Below are 22617 nucleotides of genomic sequence, written 5' to 3'. Positions count from 1 at the left end.
GAGTCCTCTCCCAGTAGAGTCACACGGGACGCACTTAATTCCTCCAGCATCGAATTGCGTAACACGTGGAATGTTGCCAACCAGGGGGCTCATCAGAGATTCAGTATCCGAGGTTTTTACTGGGGGCTGGTCACGCAGCACCATCTGTCCAGCACGTACCAAAATTCCAGAATCAGAGCGAAGGCAGGTGTTCAGCATAAACCGTATGGTTTGCACAGTTTGGGTACAATAGTCAGCCTGAGGGGATGGTGGGAACCCTCTCAAAATCCAAGTTCCCAGATGCCAGCCTTATAAGCAGGCCTTTCTAAGGACGGCAATCTCAGGCCTGCTGTGTTCATTTTGTTGTTTAACATCTTTATTGGAGTATAACTGCTTTACAATGGTGTGTTAGTTTCTGCTTTATAACAAGGTGAATCAGCTATACATATACATATATCCCCATATCCCCTCCCTCTTGCATCTCCCTCCCACTCTCCCTATCCCACCCCTCTGGTCACAAAGCACCGAGGTGATCTCCCCGTGCTATGCGGCTGCTTCCCACTAGCTATTTTACATGTGGTAGTGTACATACGTCCATGCCACTCTCTCACTTCGTCCCACCTTACCCTTCCGCCTCCCCGTGTCCTCAAGTCCATTCTCTATGTCAGCGTCTTTACTCCTGCCCTGCCCCTAGGTTCTTCAGATGTGTTCACTCTTTTCTGCACAGCACTTAAAATTTATTTCCTTTTTGGTCTTGAGAGACAGGAGAGCCGAGTCTCACAGAGTTCGGGTGGCCTTCCTAAGTATACACAGCTGGCAGGTGGCCAGGCCAAGACCTGGAATCCAGGTGTCATGGAAGGCCCTGAGAAAAATCCTTGTGGAGCCAGAAGACCTTCTACAGTTCAGTGCTGGCCACTGGAACTTTTTGCAGTGAAGGAAATGTTCTCTATCTGCACTGTCCAGTGTAGCAGCTCTTAAGCAAGAGTGGCTATAGAGCACAGGAAATACGGCTGGTATGACTAAGGAGTTGAATTTCTAATTTTACTTAATTTTCAATTAATTAAAATTTAAATAGCTACACCTGGCTAGTTGCTAGAGTACTGGACAGCACAGTTCTCCATCACAATGTAAGGGATTTTTCTTCTCAAGGAAGCAGATGGGATAAATAGACTTTGGCTCTTGTTCTAAGCTAAGGAACGCACTGGTCTATGTGTCCCTCTCAGCCGATGTCCTTGTGTGGGTTCAAGAGCGGAAACTAACATGCAGTATTTGCAGATCCCCTGGGGAAAGCCTCTTTTCATTTGCTTGGGTTTTTGTTGTTAAAGAATAGGAAGGAACTGGCCCCTCCAAAAAGAAAGCATTCAGGTGGATGCTATAGGGAATTTGGAGGCCCCTCCTGGTAAAGCAGCCCTGCTGGACCCAGTCTGCCCCGCTCGGGAGTGGGACCTGCACAGCCCATTCTCAGGCTTCTGTGTTACTAAGAGATGGGGTGCGCCCTAAGTCAATGCTGACTTTCTACCTACTTGTACCTTCTCTGTCTGCTTTTGGGTGAAGAGCTTATGAGCAAATAACCAGAAGCCCAGAGAAGGGGAGAAGAGATTTTAAGAACCTATAGAATTGGTTAGATAACTGAGCCTCACTCCTCTTGTGTCCATCCAACCCCAGGGGGTGATGTGGTCCACAGGCAGCACACGGGGCGGGCCTGGTGAAGGCCACGGAGAGCTGATGCGTCGGATGTTGAAGAGGCTGGAGAACTAGCACAGGGGTTTGTGCACCAGCTTCGGAGTGAATCGACCTCAGTAGGAGTCTTGGTTCCAACACCTTAGGAAAGTTACTTAAGGTCACTGACCCTCAGTTTCCTCCTCTGTAAAATGGGAAGATTATTGTGAAAATTAAATGTAAGCATCAGTATTACCAGCTGCTTGCCTCTGGCTGTGATTGTTATCTCCTGCGGGCCAGGTCGGGTTGTGGGTGACGGGAAGCACAGAAGGTGAGAGCCTAGATTGCCACTGACCCAGTACCCACTCCATTCCAGCAATTCCCCTTCTGTTTGATGTCCGTGAACATCACCCGCATCACCATCCAGGCCTTAAGGGAGGGATGTCTCTCCAGGTGAGTCCCCACGCTGGTCACCCTGCCCTCCCCGGCCAGCAGAGCCTGGTTCCCTCCCACCCCCCACCCCCCCGTGCCTCATCCTCCCAGCTCTCCCTCACCTGCTGGTTCTGGGGTACCTGGAGAGATCCCCGTGCACCAGCCTCGCAGCCCATCTCTCCTCCCCAACCCTGACCTCAGATGTGAAGGCTCCTTGGGGACAGGGCGGGAGGGCCCCAGGTGTCAGCCTCTGTCCACTGCTGAGCGGGTGACCTCCCTCGTCCTGCAGGGAGTGTAACCGGCAGCAGAAGGTGGTCCCGGTGGTGAACAGCTTCTACGCCGCCACTTTCCTCCGCCTCGCGCACGTCTGGAGGACGCAGCACAAGACCATCTCTGACTCGGGCTTTGTCCTCAGAGGTGTGCTCGCTCTTCTGGGGAGGCCTAGCTCCTGCACTCCTGGCGTCCCCGGGTTCAGGGACCCCAGGGTGGCTGCTGGACTGGTTTGGGGTGCCTTCCTTTCCCCCCACCCCCCATTCACGGCTTCTCAAGTTCCAGCTTCCCCGGGCCTCCAATCCCACCCTCAAGAGCCTGCCACTCTCCTTCCTCTGCCGCCACTCTTCTCCCTTCCTGGCCCTGTACATCCGGTGACTATATTTTCTGAATCAAAAGCTGGGCCCAGCAGTTGGACTGGCTATTCAAAGTTGAGACTGTCCTGGACAGGGTAGAGCGTGTGGTCCCTGTGGCCGAATCTGGTTCCTGGGTCTCCCTCTCTGGTGAGCTCTCCATCTTAGACGACTCCTTCACCCTCCTCTCCAGAGCCTCTGGGTTGTGCATTCCACAGCCCCCACAAGCCTTCTGCTCCCCAATCCTCTCTGTTCCAGACTTGGAGGTGTTGGCCAAGAAGAGCCCCAGACGGCTGCTCAAGACCCTGGAGATCTACTTGGCTGGAGTGTCAAAGGGACAGGCCTCCCTGTTGGGGGCGCGGAAGTGTGCTGGGCCACAAGCCCCTCCCTCCAAGGATCTCACTTTCACAGGAGTGTGTGACCTGCCACCACACTCCTCTGAAGGCACATGGCTGATCTGACCAACCCCAGTGAGCGGCCACCGGATCAAAAGCCTTGAAGGGGCTTTCGGAGGGTGTGCCCTGGCGCCGTTCTGCCCCTTGCAGTCCTAGCAGAAGGGATGTAGGAAGCCTGTTTGGGGAGCCAAGGACCCTCACCTGCATGAGACATTAGGGGCTGTTAAATTTGACCCACTCCCCGCAGACCTGCCTCCAGAGCAAGGAACACTTTGCCATAATCTTAGTTGGGCTACAGCTTCCAGAGTTGGGTTCCAGGTCATTTCAGTGACAGATCATGAGGTGGGAGACCCCGTCTGGGTGTTCCACACAGCCCTACATCAAAGGTATTCCCGAGGAGAGGTGCCGGAGTTCTGACTCCTGGCAGCGGGGCTTTCAGGCCTCGGGTCCACGGGACAGGGACCAGACGTGGGCTGAGTAGTTAGAATGTGAAGGGAGATGGTAGCGGTGGCAGCAGCTGACAGGGGGCAGCATGAACCAGAGAGTGCACACGGGCCTGCCTTCCTCTCCATCCCCTGAGGTCTCTGGCCTTGCACTTATCCCACCCTCACCTCTCCCCATCCCTCCTCCCCACTGCTTGTGACACAGAGCCAGGCACTGGGCTAGGTGTCTGCTGCCGCCCATCCTAACCGCCCACCAGCTGGGCTACCCCCGTGGAGGCTGTGCAGGTCCCATCAGGGATGGTTCTCTGGCCTGGGCGAAGGAAGGAGGAAATTCACGTACCAGCAGTTTTTAAATAAAAGAATTCTTCTGGGTTAAGAGTCTCAAGTGTTTTCCTTCCAGACAAGCTTTGTGCCTTCCTGTGGCCCTGTTATCCCAGGGTCCCCTTTAGAGCCAGGCACTCGGCCGGGTGACGTCCTGGTTGTCTCTGGTGCTGGTCACGGGCCCAGGAGAGGCTGCTGTGCCCTGGCCACACTCCCGCCAAGTTCATACACTGTCCAGCCTCACCCTGCTGCACTTACAGACCCGGAGTCTCTGCACGCTCTAACCAGTGGGCAAGGCGGCCCTGGCTCTTGTTAAAGTTGGCTGGTGTTTGTCCTATATTTGCTTCTGGGGAAGCTAGCTGTTGTCGCTTCACTCACAAAAGGGCCTCCAGGGCTTTGGCGCTGGGGAACAGGGGGCAGGTGAGAGCCCCACTGGGCTGCTCTCCCGTCCTCTGACCTCCCTCAAGTGGAGTCACGGAAGACAACTGTCCAGCCCCGCAGGCCTCTCCAAGTCCGCCCCACGCAGGGGGAGGCCCATCGCAGAGATAGAGACGACAGATGGCCACCCAAGTATGCAAGGGGCTCCTGTCAGCAGGAGGCCTCAGGGGCGGGGCTGGTAGTGGACCCTGCTGCTTGCCTTGTGCCGTCTTTGACCTAAACTAATCCTCTACCTCCTTCGTCCTGACGAGGCGCTTAGCTGACCAGCAGAGATGGCAGCAAGATTACTGGGCCTGGTGGGGTTAGAACGCAGCCCAGACTCCACTTCAGAATGTCAAGTTCAACGGTTCCTTTCCTGCAGATTCCTTTCCCTCGCTCAGACCTTGAGGCCAGCTCAGCAGACCTCGACCGTGAGTGCTCAGCCCACAGCACAGTCGGGACCAGCATTCGTGGGCCTCTAGCTGGAGGGGAGGCCAATGGCCTCTGCAGAAGCCTGTCCCACATCACTCTTGGTGGGATGCTCTCCGGACAACTTCGGACCTGGGAACATTCGCAATAACAGTCCAGGGATTAAGTTGCAGTTCTGTTGATGGATTGGCTGGGGGGGACGTCTAAATGCTCCGAAAGTAGATGCAAAAATCTTAATCTATGCATTTTTCTTGGGAAAGGCCTTCCAAGGCCTTTCATGAGAGACTTAAAATGCTTCACAACCCTAAAAAGGTCAGAACCATGGATTTGGCACAACCCTTACTCTTTCCCCTTTTCAAAGTCATCCCTGGAACACGCTCTTTGCAGAGGCTGTCCAGTGGACTCCCGGGATATCTCTGTGTGGAGAAAACAGCAGGGGGATGCACGGGGAGCTGATTTCTCTATGCTTCTCAGCACAAAAATCACTGAGATGAACTTGATCAGAATTTCTGTTTGGGACGGAAGATCCAGCATGTCAGAGCTCAGAAGCCACTTAGCCTGGAGGGCCCGGGGTGAGAGTGGGTCAGGACGGCTGCAACCCTGCCAGGCCTCGTGGACTCCGGTCCTTCTGGTCTGGGCTTACGCAGCTCCCGCCTTGCTCATACCACGCCCCCCACCCCGGCCAGGTCATGTCCCCCAGGGTGGGACTGCTTTGGGGCTACTCCATTCTCTGCCTATTTAGCTACCTAGCCTCTCTGCTTTTCCAGCCACTACCCCGTTACACAGGAGAATGAACTAGGGCCCAGAGGAGGAAAAGCAACTTGCCCAGGCTCAAACAGAGGCAGGTGAGAACCAGACCCCATGACCCTCGGACACTAGTCGGGTGCTTTTCCCACGGCCCCACGTGGCCCTGAGCTCATCAGCCGAATGCCCGACGCAACGACGTGACAAGCCAGCCTCCCGCACAGAGGTGCAGAGCTGGGCTCTTGCTTGGTGAGCACACATCCTTTGGAAGCTGCCTTGCAGCGGATTATTGGGGCCCCTGAGGAAATACTGGCTTGAATGGAGATGAATCCCATAGCCGCCGCCACAACCTTCTCCCCGTCGGGAATGTGAGACTGAACCGAACCTCGGGCGGAAAGTGATCCTGAGCCCTGGCCCTGTGCCACCTCCCTATTGGGTTCACAGCAGTGCCTGCCAGGCCCACTGGGACTCCTGGCCCCTCTGCCTCGTCACGCAAAGCCAGCTCTGGCCTCTCACGGGTGGTGGAATTGTCCCCTGGGCCCTACTCCGCCCAGCATGACTAGGTGGAGCAGGAAGAATTAGCCCAAGGCAGGCAGTGCAGGCAGAGGGCACTGGTCTCCTTTATTGATCATCCGCGGGGGCACCTCGGCACTGACCAGGAAGCTGGAGGAGAAGCAAGCGGGCAGCAGGTGGGGGCAGGGAGACGCCCGCCCTCATTTCCAGTCCTTGAAGAATTGCTTGAAGATGGGACTCTCGCGGCCCTGAGGCAGGATCTCCACCTGTGGGATCAGCAGGGGAGGAGTCGGGCTCACAAGGTTGCCACCTCTGCCTCTGCCGGGGAGGGCCGGAGCCAGGGAGGAGGGTGATGGGCACCAGGCCCAAGTCCATATGCCATCCAGGCCAGGGAAGCTTCCCCAGATAAGCCAGGAGACGAGAAAGATTACAGGGACGCGGGCTGAGAAAACAGATTGCTTCGAGGACTCAGGTGCGGTTTCACAGAGGCACCAATTATACATGAGCCTTATCAGGTCCCATCAGGTTGACCTGTGGTGTCGCCGTGCTGGGATGAGCAGGGGCAGAACCAGCTAGGGACCTCGGCCCAGAGGAGATGCACAAGCCCCAGAGGTGCACCTGACTTGCTGGGCTCCCAGGGGAGCATTGCCCAAACACCCTCTTAGAAAATATCATGTATGTAAAGCTTGGAAGGATTGAGAAGGGCTTTCCCACTGGGTGGGTCTGGGAGGGAGGCCTGACTGCTTCTGACTGTGCCCCAGGCTTTCCCGCCCTTCTTGTCCAGTCTGAGAGGCAGGAGGCCAGGGAAGAGCCCCAGGAGGAGGGCGTTGGGGGGAAGGGAGGCTCCTCACCTGAGTGTTTGGGGCATACCGCATGCGGGCGATGAAGTCCTCAGCCACTTGCAGGGCCGCCTGCCGTTCCTTCTCGTTAGCTTTGCGCCCTGGATCGTAGGGAGGAGACCTTTTTTTATTTCTTGGCCGCTCCGCAAGGCTTGCAGGATCTTAAGTTCCCTGGCCAGGGATCGAACTAGGGCCCCCAGCAGTGAAAGCCCAGAATCCTAACCACGGGACCACCAGTGAATTCCCAGGAGGAGATTTTGTAAAAGAGAAGGTACCCTCTCTAGCCCACACCCCACTTCTCTCAAGGAGACTTAAGGGGGTTCAGAGAATAGCTGGCTCCTTTTAAAATAAATGGACCAGGAGGCACTAAGAACATTCACGGGGCTCTTTGGAGGGGGGAGGTTAGCCCCTCCCAACCTGGCAGCTCCAGATGAAAACTGCCCTCTGCCCGCTCCAATCATCAAAGCCTTCTGCTAGGGCCAGGGCCCTAGGGATATTCAGGGAGAACTAATGTTTCCCGGGCATCAGACTCTCAGGCCCCTCTCTCCCACTCCAGGGCCCCTCGCCTTTTGAGTCTGTCAACTGCACTGTTATCAACTGTTGTTTTGCAAAATGCAACTGGACAAAAAAAAGGATGTGATTGACTGTAATCTTACTCCCACAAAGCCAGATGCCAACATCGGCCTAATAGTTATGCCAACTAAGAGCCGATAAAAAGGGAGAGCAGCGTCCTCCCTTCCTGCCTGCAGGCAGTCCCTTTAACCAAACTGCGCTCCAGCTGGAGGTGCTTTTCCAAAGAGACAATGTTGTGAACTGTGGCTGGCTCTCCAGCCAGGCTATGAAAATCTAGTTAGCGACAACGTGTCTGAAATTAATGTGCTGTATCCTTCCTTTGTGATTACGAAATACTTCTCTTCCTTGCTCCCAAGTTTCCTGTTTCTCCACTGGTTTCTTGGTTCTTTTTTTTTTTTTTAAATATGCATTTGTTTGGCTGGATATCTTCGTTGCTGCGTGCGGGCTCTGTAGTTGCGCATGCGGGATCTAGTTCCCTGCCCAAGGAGCGAACCTGGGTCCCCTGCATTGGGAGCGCGGAGCCTTAGCCACCGGACCACCAGGGAAGTCCCGGTGTCTTGGTTCTTTGCTTGGGGTTAAATACACTTCCGTGGGCATCTGGGAGCACCACGCCCACCCCATTGGGTCTGTGGGAAGGTACCCAGAGGCAGGAAGGAAAAGTCAGCCCCAGAAGCACAATGCTCCCCCACCCGACCGCCTTACTTCTTAGAAAGCTGCCCTACTGCCTGCCACTCCTGGCCCTTCCCTGAGGCAAGAGTGTTCCTGCCTTGTAGCTGCGAAGTTAGAACACCTAACGTTTCTCCATCCTCCTGGCTGGGAACTTCTCTTGGCCTTGGTTGACCCCACAAATATTTCTTGAGCACATGCTATCTCGTCAGGACACTCGAGACCATATGGTTCCTGCTTTCAAGAGCTTTATAATGTGGGCAGGGAGGTGAGACACGTTCAAGAAAAAAGACAAGCACAGAGAAGTGAGGAGGCTCCCGGTACCGCTCAGAGACTCAGAGGTTTGTTACATTTTCAGAGTTGGATCTAGCAAACAGGCTTCCACACAACAGTATTTCATTCCCAGCCAACCCAATCTCTTGGAAAAACAAGTTCTACCAGTTCTCTACCCACTGCATAAGGTGGGATTTCATATCTAAAATCGATCTCTCACACCCCAAGGCAGAATGGCAGGATCTGGGGTCCCAGCAGCCAAAGGCCTAGGAGAGCTCTGTGACAGTGGCCCTCAACGCGCAGTCCTGGACCAGCAGCAAGGCCTGGGAGCTGGTTAGACGTGCGAATTCTCAGGCTCTGGTACAGACCTCGTGCATCAAAATCTCAGGGGTGGCTTCCAGCTATGGGTGTTAACAGGCCCTCAGGTGATTCGGAGGCAGGCTAAAAGTGCAGAACCCTTGCCTGGGCTGGGCGCAGGAAACCCTGAGAAAACCCACAGCCGCGGAGGCTCCCTGAGTCAGCCGTCTCTGGGTCGGCTGAGCCCTCCCGCGGGAAGCCTTGCCCGGTCAGCGGCTGCAGGGGTCTCAGGCTGGGCTGCAGAAGCCACACGTACCCTTCCAGATGTAGATCTTGCTGCAGAGCCCGTTGTCCAGCACAAAGCAGTCGTCGGGTATCAGCATCTCGAGGGCAAAGGGGCTGGAGTCGGCCACCTTGGTCAGGCTCATCTGTCCAGTGGCATCAGAGACCTGGGGGAGGATGGGCAGTGCCGTGTCACCTCCTCCCCGCTGCGGCTCCACCCACTGCCCCAGGCCACGCAGCAGACCGGAGGTGGAGGAAACACAACAGGCAAATCCTGGGCGACCCCCAGCCCTACTTCAGGCGCAACCACCGCCTCACAGTGCCCCAGAATTCATGGAAGTTAAGTAGACTCCCAATTACGAGCGAAGGTAAAGAATCCCACAAAGTAAAGCTCAGCGTGGGCTTGTTTCAAACCTCCTTCTCCAAGAGCGGGCCGGAAGCAAAGTGGCATTCATCTCCTCCAGCATCCGTTCACTTCCCATCCTACCCTCGCTCCAAGCCCTGGATAAACCACCCTGGTGCCTGGCCCAGCCTCCCACTGCTTTCTCCCCTCCTTTCAGCCCCACAAGCACCCAGGCTCGTACCCCGCCTGGTCCTAGGGCAGGCCCGGGGCGCCCACCTTATACAGAGCCGCAGCCTGGGCGTTTGTCTGGTCAGCTGTGAGGTCTTCCTCAGGGTTGCCCTCCTTCAGAGCGGGCTTGGGGCCCAGGACCTGCAGGGGTCAGGGCAGGCCACGTTTCCAAGGATTCCTGGGCACTCAGCCTGGACCTTCCCAACCCATCACAGCCAGGGCCACCGCCCCAGTGGGACAAACTCTGTCTGCACAAGAGCGCCGGGCAGAGGTCGGGAGGGCTAGGTCCTCCTGCCTGGCCACCAGTCCCTCCGTCCCGAGGGGTACTTGACTCTGAATCCCACCAAGGCACCCGATGAGTTAGCCAAGCCCTGAGCAGCACCGCAGATGCCCTCACAGCCCTCCACCCATCACCCTCGTGCCCCCAGCTGATCACTGCCCCTCTCGGTGGCTTCCAAGCAGAGCTACCCTCCCCACATCTCTCAACCTGGATCATGTCGACAGGCTCCTCTCCATCGGTGACGATCTCCACCTGGGCCTTGCCCTGCCGCTCGCTGTCCCGAATGGCCAGCGCCAGGTCCCGTGCCTTGTTACGCTCCAGGATGTTGGACTTTGCACCACACCAGGTGAAGATGTTCTGGAGGGAAGTGGGGAGGCACGGGTTAGAGCCAACTGCCTGCATCCTGCCCTTCACAGGGTCCGCAGAACTGCCCTCTGAGGCAAGACGATCGAAGACAATCAAGAAGGCAGAGGGGGGGCTTCCCTGGTGGCGCAGTGGTTGAGAGTCCGCCTGCCAGTGCAGGGGACACGGGTTCGTGCCCCAGTCCGGGAAGATCCCACATGCTGCAGAGCGGCTGGGCCCGTGAGCCATGGCCGCTGGGCCTGCGCGTCCGGAGCCTGTGCTCCGCAACGGGAGAGGCCACAACGGTGAGAGGTCCGCGTACCACAAAAAAAAAAAAAAAAAGGAAGGCAGAGGGGAACCAAGGCCTCTCCGGGCACGGGAATGACAGTCTTTGGCAAGAGCGATTCTCTGCCCCGCATCTTTCTCCACATTACTTGGGTCATATATTGAAACATCTTTATCTTGTTTATAATCTATCTTCCCTGACTAGAAAGTAAGCCTCCTTAGGGCATGAGTGTTTTGTTTTGTTTGGCTTGGCCCACTGCTGTATGCCCAGTGCCAAAACAGAAATGGGCACATCTTTAGGCCTACAATAAACACTTATTGAATGAATGAATGGGTGAATGACATCCCTGGGCCCAGTATCTCACACACCTCTGCACCCCCGCCAGGCACGGCCCTCATCACCCCTCCTGAGCGGGTCCCCTGCCTCTATATCTCACTGCTTCCAGTCCTCCTTCCAAAGAGCATCTGGGTTGCTCTTCCTGTCCCAAATCTTTAGCACGACAGATGCGGTCCAGACCCTCAGAGAATCAATCTCCTCCCGCCCTGGATCTCAGCTCCTTAGCAATTTCCACTCCCGCCGCTCCTGTTCCCACCCTGGGTCCCGGTCAGGCTACATCCTTCCCTGCTGTCCACATGCATGTCTGCACCCTTATCTGTCTCAGTGCCTCGGCTTACCCATCATCTTCGCCTGGAAGGGCATTTCCCCTCCGTGAGGGTCCAGTCAAATGGCGCCTCCCTGGGACAACGGCTTGGGCTTGGGCTAGAAGGCCTCTCCCTGCCCCCAGCACAGGCCACTGCTCCTAAGAGGGCCCTCATCATCTCCTGCCATGGGTTACAGCCAGTGACAGGCCCGTCTTGGCTGCCTGCCCTGGGTGAGCAATTTGTGGTCCCCGTGCTGGCTCAGAGCAGACACATAGATTCACGGAGGGAAGGGATGAGCGAAGTGATTAACGCATGGGCTGGGAGGCGGCTTAACTCGGAGCTACAAGGCTCCAGGAGTAGGAGAGAGTAGGCTCCAGTGTTAGAGGCGATGGCCAGACAGCAGAGGGAGGTTTCTGTCCTAAGAAATACAGGGATGTCTTGTAATGGCTGCAGTGACCCCACTTGGAATGGGCTTATAGCTTCTCAGCCCCTCTCCCTTTGCCCTGGCCTCCTGGTCCCTGACCTTTTAAAACACAATGCTGGGGCTTCCCTGGTGGCACAGTGGTTGAGAATCTGCCTGCCAATACAGGGAACACGGGTTCAAGCCCTGGTCTGGGAGGATCCCACATGCAGTGCAGCAGCTAGGCCCGTGAGCCACAACTACTGAGCCTGCACGTCTGGAGCCTGTGCTCCACAACAAGAGAGGCCATGACAGTGAGAGGCCCGTGCACGGCGATGAAGAGTGGCCCCCGCTCGCCGCAACTAGAGAAAGCCCTCGCACAGAAACGAAGACCCAACACAGCCATAAATAAATAAATAAATAAATTTAAATCATATGGGCTTCTAAGAAGACCTCTGCCTAAAAAAAAAAACCCCACAATGCCAGGGAGTTCCCTGGGGGTCCAGTGGTTAGGACTCAGCGCTTTCACTGCTGTGGCCCCAGGTTCAATCCTGGTTGGGGAACTAAGATCCCAGAAGCCTCAAGACACGGCCAAAACACACACGCGCACACACACACGCGCGCGCACACACACACACACACACACAGTGCCAACACAGGTGGGTGCTTAGTCAACCCTGCCTACCCACCTGGCCCAGGTCCAGGATGAAACAGTCCCCTGTGTTGAAGCTGTCCCAGCTCAGTGCCCGCTCGGTGGCACGGATGTTCTTCTTGCCCTTCACCTGGTAGAGTTTCCTGATGGCAGCTGGGGTGGCCCCTGGCGACGTCTTGTGAAATGCTGACTCCACACCACCTTCCTGCAGCCCAGATGGCCAGCCTGAATGGAGGCCCGAGCACTCCACACCCCATCCCACTGGGAGGCAGGCAGAAAGGTGGGGAGGACCCAGCCCCGTGTGGGTCTGGGACTTTTGCAAGGTAAGGACCAGCTGGAAGGGGTCCCGACTCTGAGAGCAGCCGCAGGTTGGGGTACGGGAGGTGGGCTCTAACCTGGTACTTGAGGCCACGTGGGAAGTAGCTCATGAAGAGGTCGGACTCATTACCCTGTACCTCTCGGTGCTGCACAGGCCGCTCCCCAAGCAGGGTGTTGAGGTGCACGGCCAGCACGGCGCAGGCCCCCTGCTCATCCCGGGACGACTGCTGGCCTGGGGCGAGTGGGAGGTGGCAGGGCACAGCCCGTGAGACCCTTGCCAGCCCCGACCCCTGCCCGGGCCAGTCCCCCCACCAGTCCTCCCAGCCCTCTCTTACTTACCTATCCACAGGTGCAGGTGGGAGAGCTCTTCCGGGCCATTGTGCAGCACTAGGTAGGAGTCTCCCGAGAAGAAGATGCCCTGGTTCTCAGGGGCCACGGGCACCGGCTTCAGCTTCTCCACCCGCCATACGTGCAGGCCGGGATCCTGCACCGAGGCTGGGAACGGAGAGCCACTGCGGGAGGGGGGAGGGTTGGTGGTGGCCGAGGCCCACAAGTGGTGGAGGAGACGAGCAGAGAGACCTGGGCAGGCCTGGGGACTGCGGTGTGGGGGTGAGGAGGGGCAGCCCTCGGAAGAGAAGAGGGGAGGGGTGAAGGGAACGGGGTGCATAGCCTACCTCTGGGGGATGGGTGAGTACATGCTGTCTCCGGATCTGGAAAGACAGAAGAAGCCATTATTATTACAAATGTCATGACAACCAGCCTTTCTTTTTTTTTTTTTTGCGGTACACGGGCCTCTCACTGTTGCGGCCTCTCCCGTTGGCGGAGCACAGGCTCCGGACGCACAGGCTCAGCGGCCATGGCTCACAGGCCCAGCCGCTCCGCGGCATGTGGGATCTTCCCGGACCGGGGCACGAACCCGTGTCCCCCGCATCGGCAGGCGGACTCTCAACCACTGCGCCACCAGGGAAGCCCCATGACAACCAGCCTTCACACTGGTCTGGGGAGGTCCTTCCGGGTGGCCAACTTTCATACTCAACTAATTCATCTCCAAGAGCTCAAGAGGAGGTTATCCCTGGCTCCATTATGCGGGCAAAGAAACTCAGGCTCAGAGAGTCTAAGTCCCAAATCATGCAGTGACTAGTAAAAAGCACTAGGAGTCTCTGGCCCTGGGCCAGTGTCTTCCCCTTGCTGTGACCTCTCCTGCTTCCAGACTCCTAACTCTGGGCATTGCATGAGGCTGGGATACATCTCTCTAAGCAATAACTGCTTATATTTGAAAAGTCTAAAGTCAATGACTTAAAATCAATAAACCAAAAACCAAAACAACAGAGAAAATCAGTGAAGCTGGTTTTTGGACAAATCAATAAAATTGATGACCCTTTAGACAAACTGATTAAGAAAAGATGCAAATTTCCAATACAGAAACAAAAGAGATGACCATCTAATATCTATTAAAGAAATTGAAATTGTACTTAAAAACTCCCCCGCCTCCAAACAATTCCAAGTCCAGATAAATTCTACCAAAAACTTAAGGAAGGCATAATACCAATTCTACACAAACTCTTCTAGAAAACAAGAGAGCACTTCCCAACTCATCCCATGCTGCCACCATTTTCCTGATATAACAAAACCAGATAAATATATTATAGAAAAGAAAATTAGACCAAGATCCCTCATGAACACAGGAAAAAAATATTAACAAAATTTTAGCATATGGAGTTCAGAAATATATAAAAAGATAAAACATCATGACTAAACAGGGTTTACTCCAGGAATGCAAAGTTGGTTTAACATCTGAAAATCAATGTAATCCACCCTATTATCAAGCCATATGAACAAACATAAAATCATCTCAGTAGATACAGAAAAATTATTTAGAAAAATTCTATATCCATTTTTGATTAAAAAAAAAAAAAGCTTTTAGCAAACTAGGAATAGAAGGGAACTTCCTTAACCTGATAAAAGGCATCTACCAAAAGCAAACAAAAAAATCTCAGAAAAACCAAAAAAGCTACAGCTATCATTAGACTTAGTGCCTTCTCTAATACTAAACTCCCTCCCTAGGGAATTTCCACCCCCGCCCCCCATTCCCAGGCATCAGCTATCACTTCTTTTTTTTTTTTTTGATTAATTCGTACTGGCATATAGTTGCTTTACAATGTTGTGTTAGTAACTACTGTACAGCAAAGTGAAATCAGCTATTCGTATACACATATCCCCTCTTTCTTGGATTTCCTTCCCGTTTACGTTACCACAGAGCATTGAGCAGGGTTCCCTGTGCTCTACAGTAGGTTCTCATTAGTTATTTTATACATAGTATCAATAGTGTATATACGTCCATCTCCCAATTCATCTCACCCCCCCTTCCCCCTTGGTGTCCCTACGTTTGTTCTCTACGTCTGTGTCTCAGGTATCACTTCTGTATGCCCAGCTCCCCTCAAATGCCAGGATGATGAATATCATCTTTATTCTGTAGGTCAGTAAGAGCAACCTTTTTTAGACAGAAGTTATTCAGGGAAAAAACAAAGTGCTAAAGGCAAGCATTTTAAAAAAATACTATCTTTTAAAAAATTTCACAGGTGTAGTAGCCATAGCTTCACTCACTCTCTTTCCTACGTTCCCATGACTAGAGGGTTTCTTTCTTTGGCTGCAAATGCAGAGCCCACACCAGCAAGCACTGCCACCCAGTTCATGCTGTGCCGCTAACAGGGAGCCCCCGTGGTGCAAGGGAAGGACCTGGGGAACTTCAGGGTTAAAAGGCACCATTAGGAGACTCTTGGGGGTTGGGGAAGCAGGAAGGGCAAAGGGCGATCTTTGGGGGATGGACGGGAGAGAAGAGGATGTTGAGTCTGAGTAGGAAACAGAGGGGGAAACAGGAGCAGTGGCCATGGGTGTAAAATACCAGGTGAAACTGACTTTCCTTTTCCTTCCTAACTTAAAACATAGCTGAAGGCATTTTTTGGAACCACACTTCCCCAAGGTAGAGGGGAGGCAGCGAGGCGGAGGCTTGGAGGAGGGAAACTTTAATGGTTCTCCATCCCACATAGGGTCACATGCTGTGCCCACATCCCCTGTAACGGACAGCTCAGCCTGCGACTCAGGCCTGAAGTGGTGACGTGGCCACCCCCAAGACCAAGCCAGTGAGGAGAGCTCGTGGACAGAGATGGCGTGAACAAGTGGGCCAACTGTCAGCTGTCTACCGTTTTTTTTTTTTTTTTGCCGTGTCACACGGCATGCAGGATCTTAGTTCCCCATCCACCGATCGAACCGCGCCCCTGCAGTGGAAGCGTGGCGTCCTAACCACTGGACTGCCAGAGGATTCCCATATTTTTTTGTTCTGTGTCCCGACCTGAGAGCTCAGGCCATAACTCAAAAGCAGGCAGCCCACTTGCGGGGCTACAGGCCTCCAAGAACCAGTGCAGTGTTTAGGTGAGAGGGGTTGGCGGCCTGGCCCTCATCACTTTGGCTTTCCAGCCCGGCCGCTGGTTAGAATTACCTTGGGATCTTATAAAAACATCGAGGCCCAAGCCTGAAGATTTTGATTCCACGGGTCTGGAGTGAGGATGGGCATCTGCATTTTGAACTATGTTCTAGGTGGTTCTTATGCTGCCAGTTAACTGTCCAGACCAGCATCTCACACCTGCCTGTATATCAGAGTCATCTGGGGGCTTTAAAAAAAATCCCAACGCCAAGGCCAGTTAAAACCAGACTCTCAAAAAAAAAAAAAAAAAAAAAAAAAAAACCAGACTCTCGGGGCTTCCCTGGTGGCGCAGTGGTTAAGAATCCGCCTGCCAGCGCAGGGGACACAGGTTCGAGTCCTGGTCCGGGAAGATCCCACATGCCGTGGAGCCGCTAAGCCAGTGCACCACAACTACTGAGCCTGAGCTCTAGAGTCTGCGAGCCACAACTACTGAGCCCACGTGCCACAACTTCTGAAGCCTGCGCGCCTAGAGCCCGTGCTCCGCAACAAGAGAAGCCACTGCAATGAGAAGCCTGCCCACCGCAACGAAGAGTAGCCCTGCTCACCGCAACTAGAGAAAGCCTGTGTGCTGCAACGAAGACCCAATGCAGCCAAGAAAATAATAAATATAAATAAATAAATTTAAAAAAAAAAGATAGCACAGGAAAATCAACAGGCAGGAGCAGCCCTGGAGGCAGAAAGCAGAGGCTAGGGGTAGGGGCAGGATGTTTGCCCTGCTGGCTGTCCCAAGGTCCTGACTCAGGAAGGAGCCGGGCTTTGAGGACACACTGTGAAGTGGGGGGGTCAGTTATGCAGACCTTTGCGGCAGTGTTTGCCAGCTGTCAGAATGACAGGTCCTCCCCGCTATCTGTGCCTTCCTCAGATCCCGAGTCCACTGATTCCCAACAGGTCCCTTCACCGCACAGTCCCGGTTTGCCCTTAGGTGTGAAATGCAACAACCCCTACCCTTCTCCCCTAGAAAGAGATAGGGGTGAGTGTCAGCACTTGAAATCACACCAGCTCCTCCCAGCCTGGAACCCGGACATCTGCAGGAGCTGCTGGGTCCAGAGGCCTTGCCTGGAAGCTCTTCGGCCAGTGTTCTCTCCCTTGACACCAAGCAGGACTCCTACCCTTTCCTGGCTCCACCTTCGCTCCTGCACCCACCCCTACCCTACCCCAGGCAGCTGGCTGGACCGTGGGCTGGGGTCTTCTTGAATTTGCAAAATAATGGACCGTGCCACCAGTGGTTAAGACTCCACGCTTCCACTGCACAGGGCACGGCTTCGATCCTGGTCAGAAAAAAAAAACGGACCGTGCCACACAGTTTAAATTCAAATGTGAGGCCTGCCCACCCCCACCCCAGCCATTCCAGCCCACCTATCTACCATCACGCCACCATCCTGTCTTAGGAACAAGTATCCTCAAATCTGAATGCACCTCCAGGCTGGCTGAGGACCTTCAGGTGTCTGGTCACTCAGTGCGGTGGCCTCTGTCAGGAGGTTGGGCACCACAAGCCAGGACAAGCCCCGGCCCAGGAGTTCCTTATCCGTATGCCCGGGCAGTTGAGGCTCCAGTGACTGGAAAGGACGGCAGGTGGGGTACACCAGTCCTGGACAAAGTGGCTTCCAGAAACGTGAGCCTCTGTTTCTGCCCTCGCCTGCCCACCTACGAGAGTCCCGGCCAGCTCATCCCCCGCCGAGCCTCCCTCCACTTTCACCTCTGCGCGCAGCTCTGCTTCCTCCCACTTCTGCTTTTCAGGCTCTGCTTCCTTCCAGCCAGCCCCCCCCCCCACACACACACCACAGCCTCTCCCTTCCCTCTGCTATCTCTTGATATTCCCACCCATCGACCCCACCCCTGGGCTCCTTCCCCAGCTGGTGCCTAGGGCAGGAAAGGGTAGACTGTGCTGGGCGGGCAGGCAGTCCCTGACGGAGGAGATCGACATAGGGGACTAGCAGGGAGTGCGGCCAGGCTGGCTCCTCAGACACCCCCATAGGGAGGTGGAGGCGACGCCAGCTTGGAGGCCCATCACAGTGGCCTCCACCGGCTGCAAGCCAGGGCTGGCAGCTCTGAGTCTGGGACCTGCGAGGGAAACCACAGGAAAGCCAAGACTGCCTACGTTCCCCGCTCGCCGGCCTGAGGCAGGCACGTCTGCCTGGCCCCAGCCTCTGCTGGGTTAGTCACATTTCCTGGGTAGGGTCACTGGCTCTGAACCACTTTTTCCTCCTTCTCGACTTGCCTTTCTCCTCGCCTGAATGCATACATTTGATTTTTTTTGTTGCCGTTGTTAAAGTTCTGTTCCCGGGGAGTGGCTGAGGCCGGGAAAACACTCTTTGCTGTGTCCCGCATGCTGGATGCCTCTCAAATCTACCCTTGCTCAGCTTCTCACTCACCAGATGTTGACTGTCACACAGTCTCGGCCCAGGGTGCTCTGAGGGACAGCAATAAAAATAAGCCTGGTTCTGGCTCAACCCAGGGGCCATCTTGCCTCCATCACGTCGTAAGGCCCTGGAGCTAGTCTGGTCCAACTCGTTTGTCCGCTTTCCAGAGGAGAATATGGAGGCCCTGAGAGCACAAGTGACTTGCCTGTGATTACACAGGGAGCACGAGACAGAGCCCGGGAAGCTTCCACGCCCTGTGGAATCTGTGCAAGAGGATGCAGCGGAGTCCAGAAATCTGTCCCACCTGTTCTGGACACAGGCCAGGCCTGGCCCAGGGTTGATCAACAGGCTAGTTAGAGACAAGGCTCAGCCTTCAGGGTCAGGCCCCACCCAGGGGGCAGCAGTGGAACCGAATCAATGCATGTGTTAGAACTTCTGGACCAGAACAAGATAAGTTGAATGTCTTCTTCAAAGAACACAAACGCTAGCTGGCACCTGAGTGTCTCCATGGCCTTAAAAAGAGGGTCTTGTCCTCACGAGAGCCATTGGTTGGGCAGATAACGTGGCAGAATGGAAAGAGTTGGACAGTTTGGCTACTTACTGGCTCTGCTTCCTCCTGCAAGTGACTTAACTTCCTGGAGCCTCCCTGTGCCCTAACTGTAAAAGGGGCATGAAGACAAAAGTGAAGATTAAATGAAATGGTATAATTAATGAGCAAATTATAGACGCTCAATAAACCTAGATGGATTTCTCTTGCCAACACTGAATTTACCATGGGACCCCAGCACCTCCCGAAGCAATGCCTGAATTCTCTCTCCCTTCACGGTTTAGCAGAGGGAAGGGATGGAAAGTTAAACCCCAGATCATCTCTCCGCGCCCCGCCCTCGCCCTGCCCCACCCCGCCCCAGCGAGGTTCGTCGACTCTGGTCTGCACTGGGGCAAAACCCGGGTGGCTCTAGGGCTCTGGACTCCGCAGGGCACAAGCATGAATGGGAGTCACTGCTCTCTCTCCACACTGGAGCCTCACCTGGCTAAAAAGGTGTCCCCATCACCACGGGGTGGGTACGGGGGGGCGGGGGAGACGTTTGCAAACTAACAGCGAAACAGAAGAGCAGGTCAGTTAAAAGAGTCTAGGACTCTCTAGCGCCTTGGAACTCTAACAATAACTAACGTTATTAATCACATTATCTGGTAACCAGACTCTAAAAGTTGTTTTTTAACAGGCTCATTTTTCCTCCCTCTCCGGTCTCCCCAGCAGGTACGCCCAATTTGTCCCAAATGGAGGAAGATAAAGCATCTCTTTAGCACTGACTCACCCCCTCCCGCCCTTCCTTACGGGAAACGAGGAGACCTGACTAGACACGCGGCTGCGCCCCTAAGAGAAGAAGGGGGAGCCGGGCGCGCAGACGAGGGGGCCCGCGACCAGCTGAGCCCCTCCGACCCCTACAGGGGGAGCCCAGGCGCCGAGTGGTCAGACCCCAAGCGCTACTTGCCTGCCTGCGCCCTGCTGACTTGCTCCGGCCACTGTCTCTGCCGCCCTGCCCTGCCCTGCCTCCCCTCCCCGCTCCTGCCCCCGACGTGAACGGCTAAAAGCCGCCCAGAGTGAATCAGAGGGAGGGGCCCGAGCTGGCTGGGGCCGCTGCTGAGCCCGCCCCTCGCAATAGTCGTCTCCCCCTCCCCCCACCACCCCCGCCATGGTGGAGACTCGGCTCTGAAACGAACCTGGAAGTGGGGCGGGTATTCGGGAAACTAACAACAGTACTCTGCAGAAAACTTGGCGAGAGCAAGGCAGCGTTCACAACCCACTCAACTGTTAGGATTTTTGGCCTGGATTAAGCTGTAACAGCTACTCTTCCTTGAGTGCTTACTATGTACTCAGTGTTGTAAACGTGACCTCGTTCAGTCTTCACAACTATTTGTCATTATGCCGCTTAATAGATGAAGTCTCCCGGAGGCTCAGAGAGGGTAGGTAACTTGTCCAGGGTCACACTGCTAGTTCAGTAGCAGAACCAGGATTCTAATCTAGGCTGGTCTGGCCTCAAAGCCGGTGCTAGAACTGGAACTCCTCACCCTTCTCGGTTTTTTTATTATTATTCTTTATTTTTAATTTTTTTTGGCTGCATTGGGTCTTCGTTGCTGCACACCGGCTTTCTCTAGTTGTGGTGAGCAGTAGCTGTGGCGAGCAGGGGCTACTCTTCCTTGCGGTGCACATGCTTCTCACTGCAGTGGTTTCTCTTGTTGCGGAGTACGGGCTCCAGGCGTGCGGGCTTCAGTAGTTGTGGCGCACGGGCTTAGTTGCTCCGCGGCATGTGGGATCTTCCCAGACCAGGGATCAAACCCATGTCCCCTGCATTGGCAGGCGGATTCTTAACCACTGCGCCACCAAGGAAGTCCCACCCTTCTTGTCTTTATTCAGAGGAAAACAGGCCAGCCAGTGTCTCCGCCCAGAGGCTAGGCCTTCCGGAAGTGAGGACAGCAAGTGGTCCACACTTCCATTTTTGCTTCTGAATGCAGAGAGCCCTGCACAGGAGGCAAACCCCGGCAAATGTCAGCTGACAAGAGGCATCAGGATTAGGACGTGGCCCCTTGATGCAGTGGTAAGAGGACTTTTCCTTTCTTGGGAAGCAGCTTGGAAAATTCCAACCAGCATGACTTTCTCCAAGGCCCACTGATGGGGCCTGGGGTAAGGGAAGCAATTCAAAGCCTGGTTCTACTCCTTTCCACCTGGACAACCCTGAGCGACTACACTCCATTCCTGAGTAATGCTTAGAAACCGCCCCACGTGTCCACCCTCCTCTGACCAACTGGTCACCTACAGACTCAGCCTAAATATCCCTCCTCGAAATGTGCAGTAATCCCTGACCTCCTCCTTAGTCCTCCCTGGGTGCTCTGGGCATCAGGCCACTGGGCCATCTGAGTCTTCAGACTCCGTGGGAAAACTTTTCAGCCATACCCTGGGAGCAAAGATGGAATTATATCCATGGGCCACCTAGTCAACCCCTGGCCCGCTTCTGGACAGCTGAGCCCCACCAGGACCCTACTAGGCATAGTGTATGCTCTGCTCTGCTATGCTAGGCAGAGCACTTCCACTTTCTGCATTTTTAAGGTAAAATTTACAGTGAAAATCACAACTCGTAAGTGTGCATTTGAATGAGTCTTCACATATGCAAACACCCATGCAACCCACATCCCTACCGAGATATAAAACACTTCTACCACACCAGAAAGTCCCCTCACCACCCCTTTCTCTCATCTGCCATGTGTGCCTTCCCCATCACACTGTTAGCTCCTCCAGCCCAGGGGCCATATCAGGTCATCCTTGTGACCCCAGCACCCAGCAGAGCATTCAGCAGGTAAGAGACACTCCAAAAAAAATTTTTTCTTTTTTTTTTACTGAATTAACAGAGAGCAAACTCCTCAAATTCTAACAGTGCCCTAACCTCTGTCACCTTGGGAAAGTCACTTAAACCTTCTGAACCACAGGTTCCTCACGTGTGAAGCAAGGACAATTACCCCAGCCCTCCTACCTTGAGGGCTTGTGGGGATCCAATGAGATGACCTATGGGAGCCTCTTTGAAAAGAATAAAGGCCTAGACACGTGCAGCCTGCCATTATGATTAATAAACTCCTACTTCTAAAACAAACATCTGGCTAAAATAAACCAGGAGAGGAAGGCATCGGAGACTGACTTCCAGGCTTTGGCTACTTGGGCTCTGGCCAAGGTCTGCAGCCGCCCAAGATGGCCAGCTTTCTGGTTCTGTGCCCATAGACCCAGGCTATGGACTGATTTCCGGGGCTAAGCATTTCCTGAAATTGCAAAGGATTCTCCCTAAGTGAGTTCCCAACCTGGCTTCTCTAACTACCCTGCCATATGGCCCTCTCTGAGCCTGCTTCCCATCTGTAAAATGCAGCACTAGACGAGGAGTCCCTTCTGGCTCCTCTGACTCCAGTCCAGAGGGGCAGATCAGGCTGACCTGTTGCATTTCCTCAGCCTGGGCGGGGCGGGGCAGTGGCGGGATGGCAGGGATCTGTTGCAATACCTGAAAATTCCAATATCACAGCTCCCCCAGAATATTCCTTTGAAGGCACTAACTCAGGATGCTGCGAGTCTTTTTTTTTTTTTAATGAATTTATTTTATTTTATTTCATTTATTCTTGGCTCCATTGGGTCTTCGTAGCTGTGCGCAGGCTTTCTCTAGTTGTGGCGAGCAGGGGCTGCTCTTTGTTGCAGCGCAAGGGCTTCTCATTGCGGTGGCTTCTCTTGTGTGGAGCACGGGCTCTAGGTGTGCGGGCTTCAGTAGTCGTGGCTCGCGGGCTCTAGAGCGCAGGCTTAGTAGTTGTGGCGCACGGGCTTAGTTGCTCTGCAGCATGTGGGATCTTCCCAGACCACGGCTTGAACCC

General features: G+C 54.6%; 2 protein-coding genes across 10 annotated transcripts in view; one reads left to right on the top strand and one right to left on the bottom strand.

Annotated features, from left to right (window-relative positions):
* The window catches only part of ELMOD3 (ELMO domain containing 3), a 28516-nt gene extending 24615 nt beyond the window's left edge, over window positions 1–3901 (top strand). For 3 of the 5 annotated variants that reach the window (XM_070046911.1, XM_070046913.1, XM_060309295.2), the window contains exons 11-12: window positions 2015–2091; window positions 2360–3094. In XM_070046911.1, coding sequence (XP_069903012.1) covers window positions 2015–2091; window positions 2360–2795 — 513 coding nt within the window. In that variant the 3' untranslated portion in view covers window positions 2796–3094. Of the gene's footprint in view, window positions 1–2014; window positions 2092–2359 lie in introns of all 5 variants that reach the window. The other 2 variants (XM_070046914.1, XM_070046912.1) reach the window with 2 other exon arrangements.
* Window positions 1442–22617, bottom strand: part of CAPG (capping actin protein, gelsolin like) — a 25096-nt gene continuing 3920 nt past the window's right edge. Inside the window, exons 1-11 of one of the 5 annotated variants that reach the window (XR_011377928.1) lie at window positions 18818–18876; window positions 13050–13085; window positions 12715–12887; window positions 12453–12607; window positions 12095–12262; window positions 9944–10093; window positions 9505–9597; window positions 8920–9052; window positions 6807–6895; window positions 6099–6221; window positions 1442–1843 (exon numbers count right to left, since the gene is read on the bottom strand). Coding sequence is in view for 4 of the 5 variants with exons in the window: in XM_030837518.3 (XP_030693378.1) it covers window positions 6156–6221; window positions 6807–6895; window positions 8920–9052; window positions 9505–9597; window positions 9944–10093; window positions 12095–12262; window positions 12453–12607; window positions 12715–12887; window positions 13050–13072 (1050 nt within the window). In the remaining variant the exon portion in view is untranslated. Of the gene's footprint in view, window positions 1844–6054; window positions 6222–6806; window positions 6896–8919; window positions 9053–9504; window positions 9598–9943; window positions 10094–12094; window positions 12263–12452; window positions 12608–12714; window positions 12888–13049; window positions 13086–18228; window positions 18288–18817; window positions 18877–19709; window positions 19775–22617 lie in introns of those variants that run through there. The other 4 variants (XM_030837518.3, XM_060309512.1, XM_070046915.1 and 1 more) reach the window with 4 other exon arrangements.

This window comes from Globicephala melas, chromosome 12 (assembly GCF_963455315.2).
Source record: "Globicephala melas chromosome 12, mGloMel1.2, whole genome shotgun sequence".
Classification (NCBI taxonomy): domain Eukaryota; kingdom Metazoa; phylum Chordata; class Mammalia; order Artiodactyla; family Delphinidae; genus Globicephala; species Globicephala melas.
This window is presented reverse-complemented; position numbering and strand designations above follow the sequence as displayed.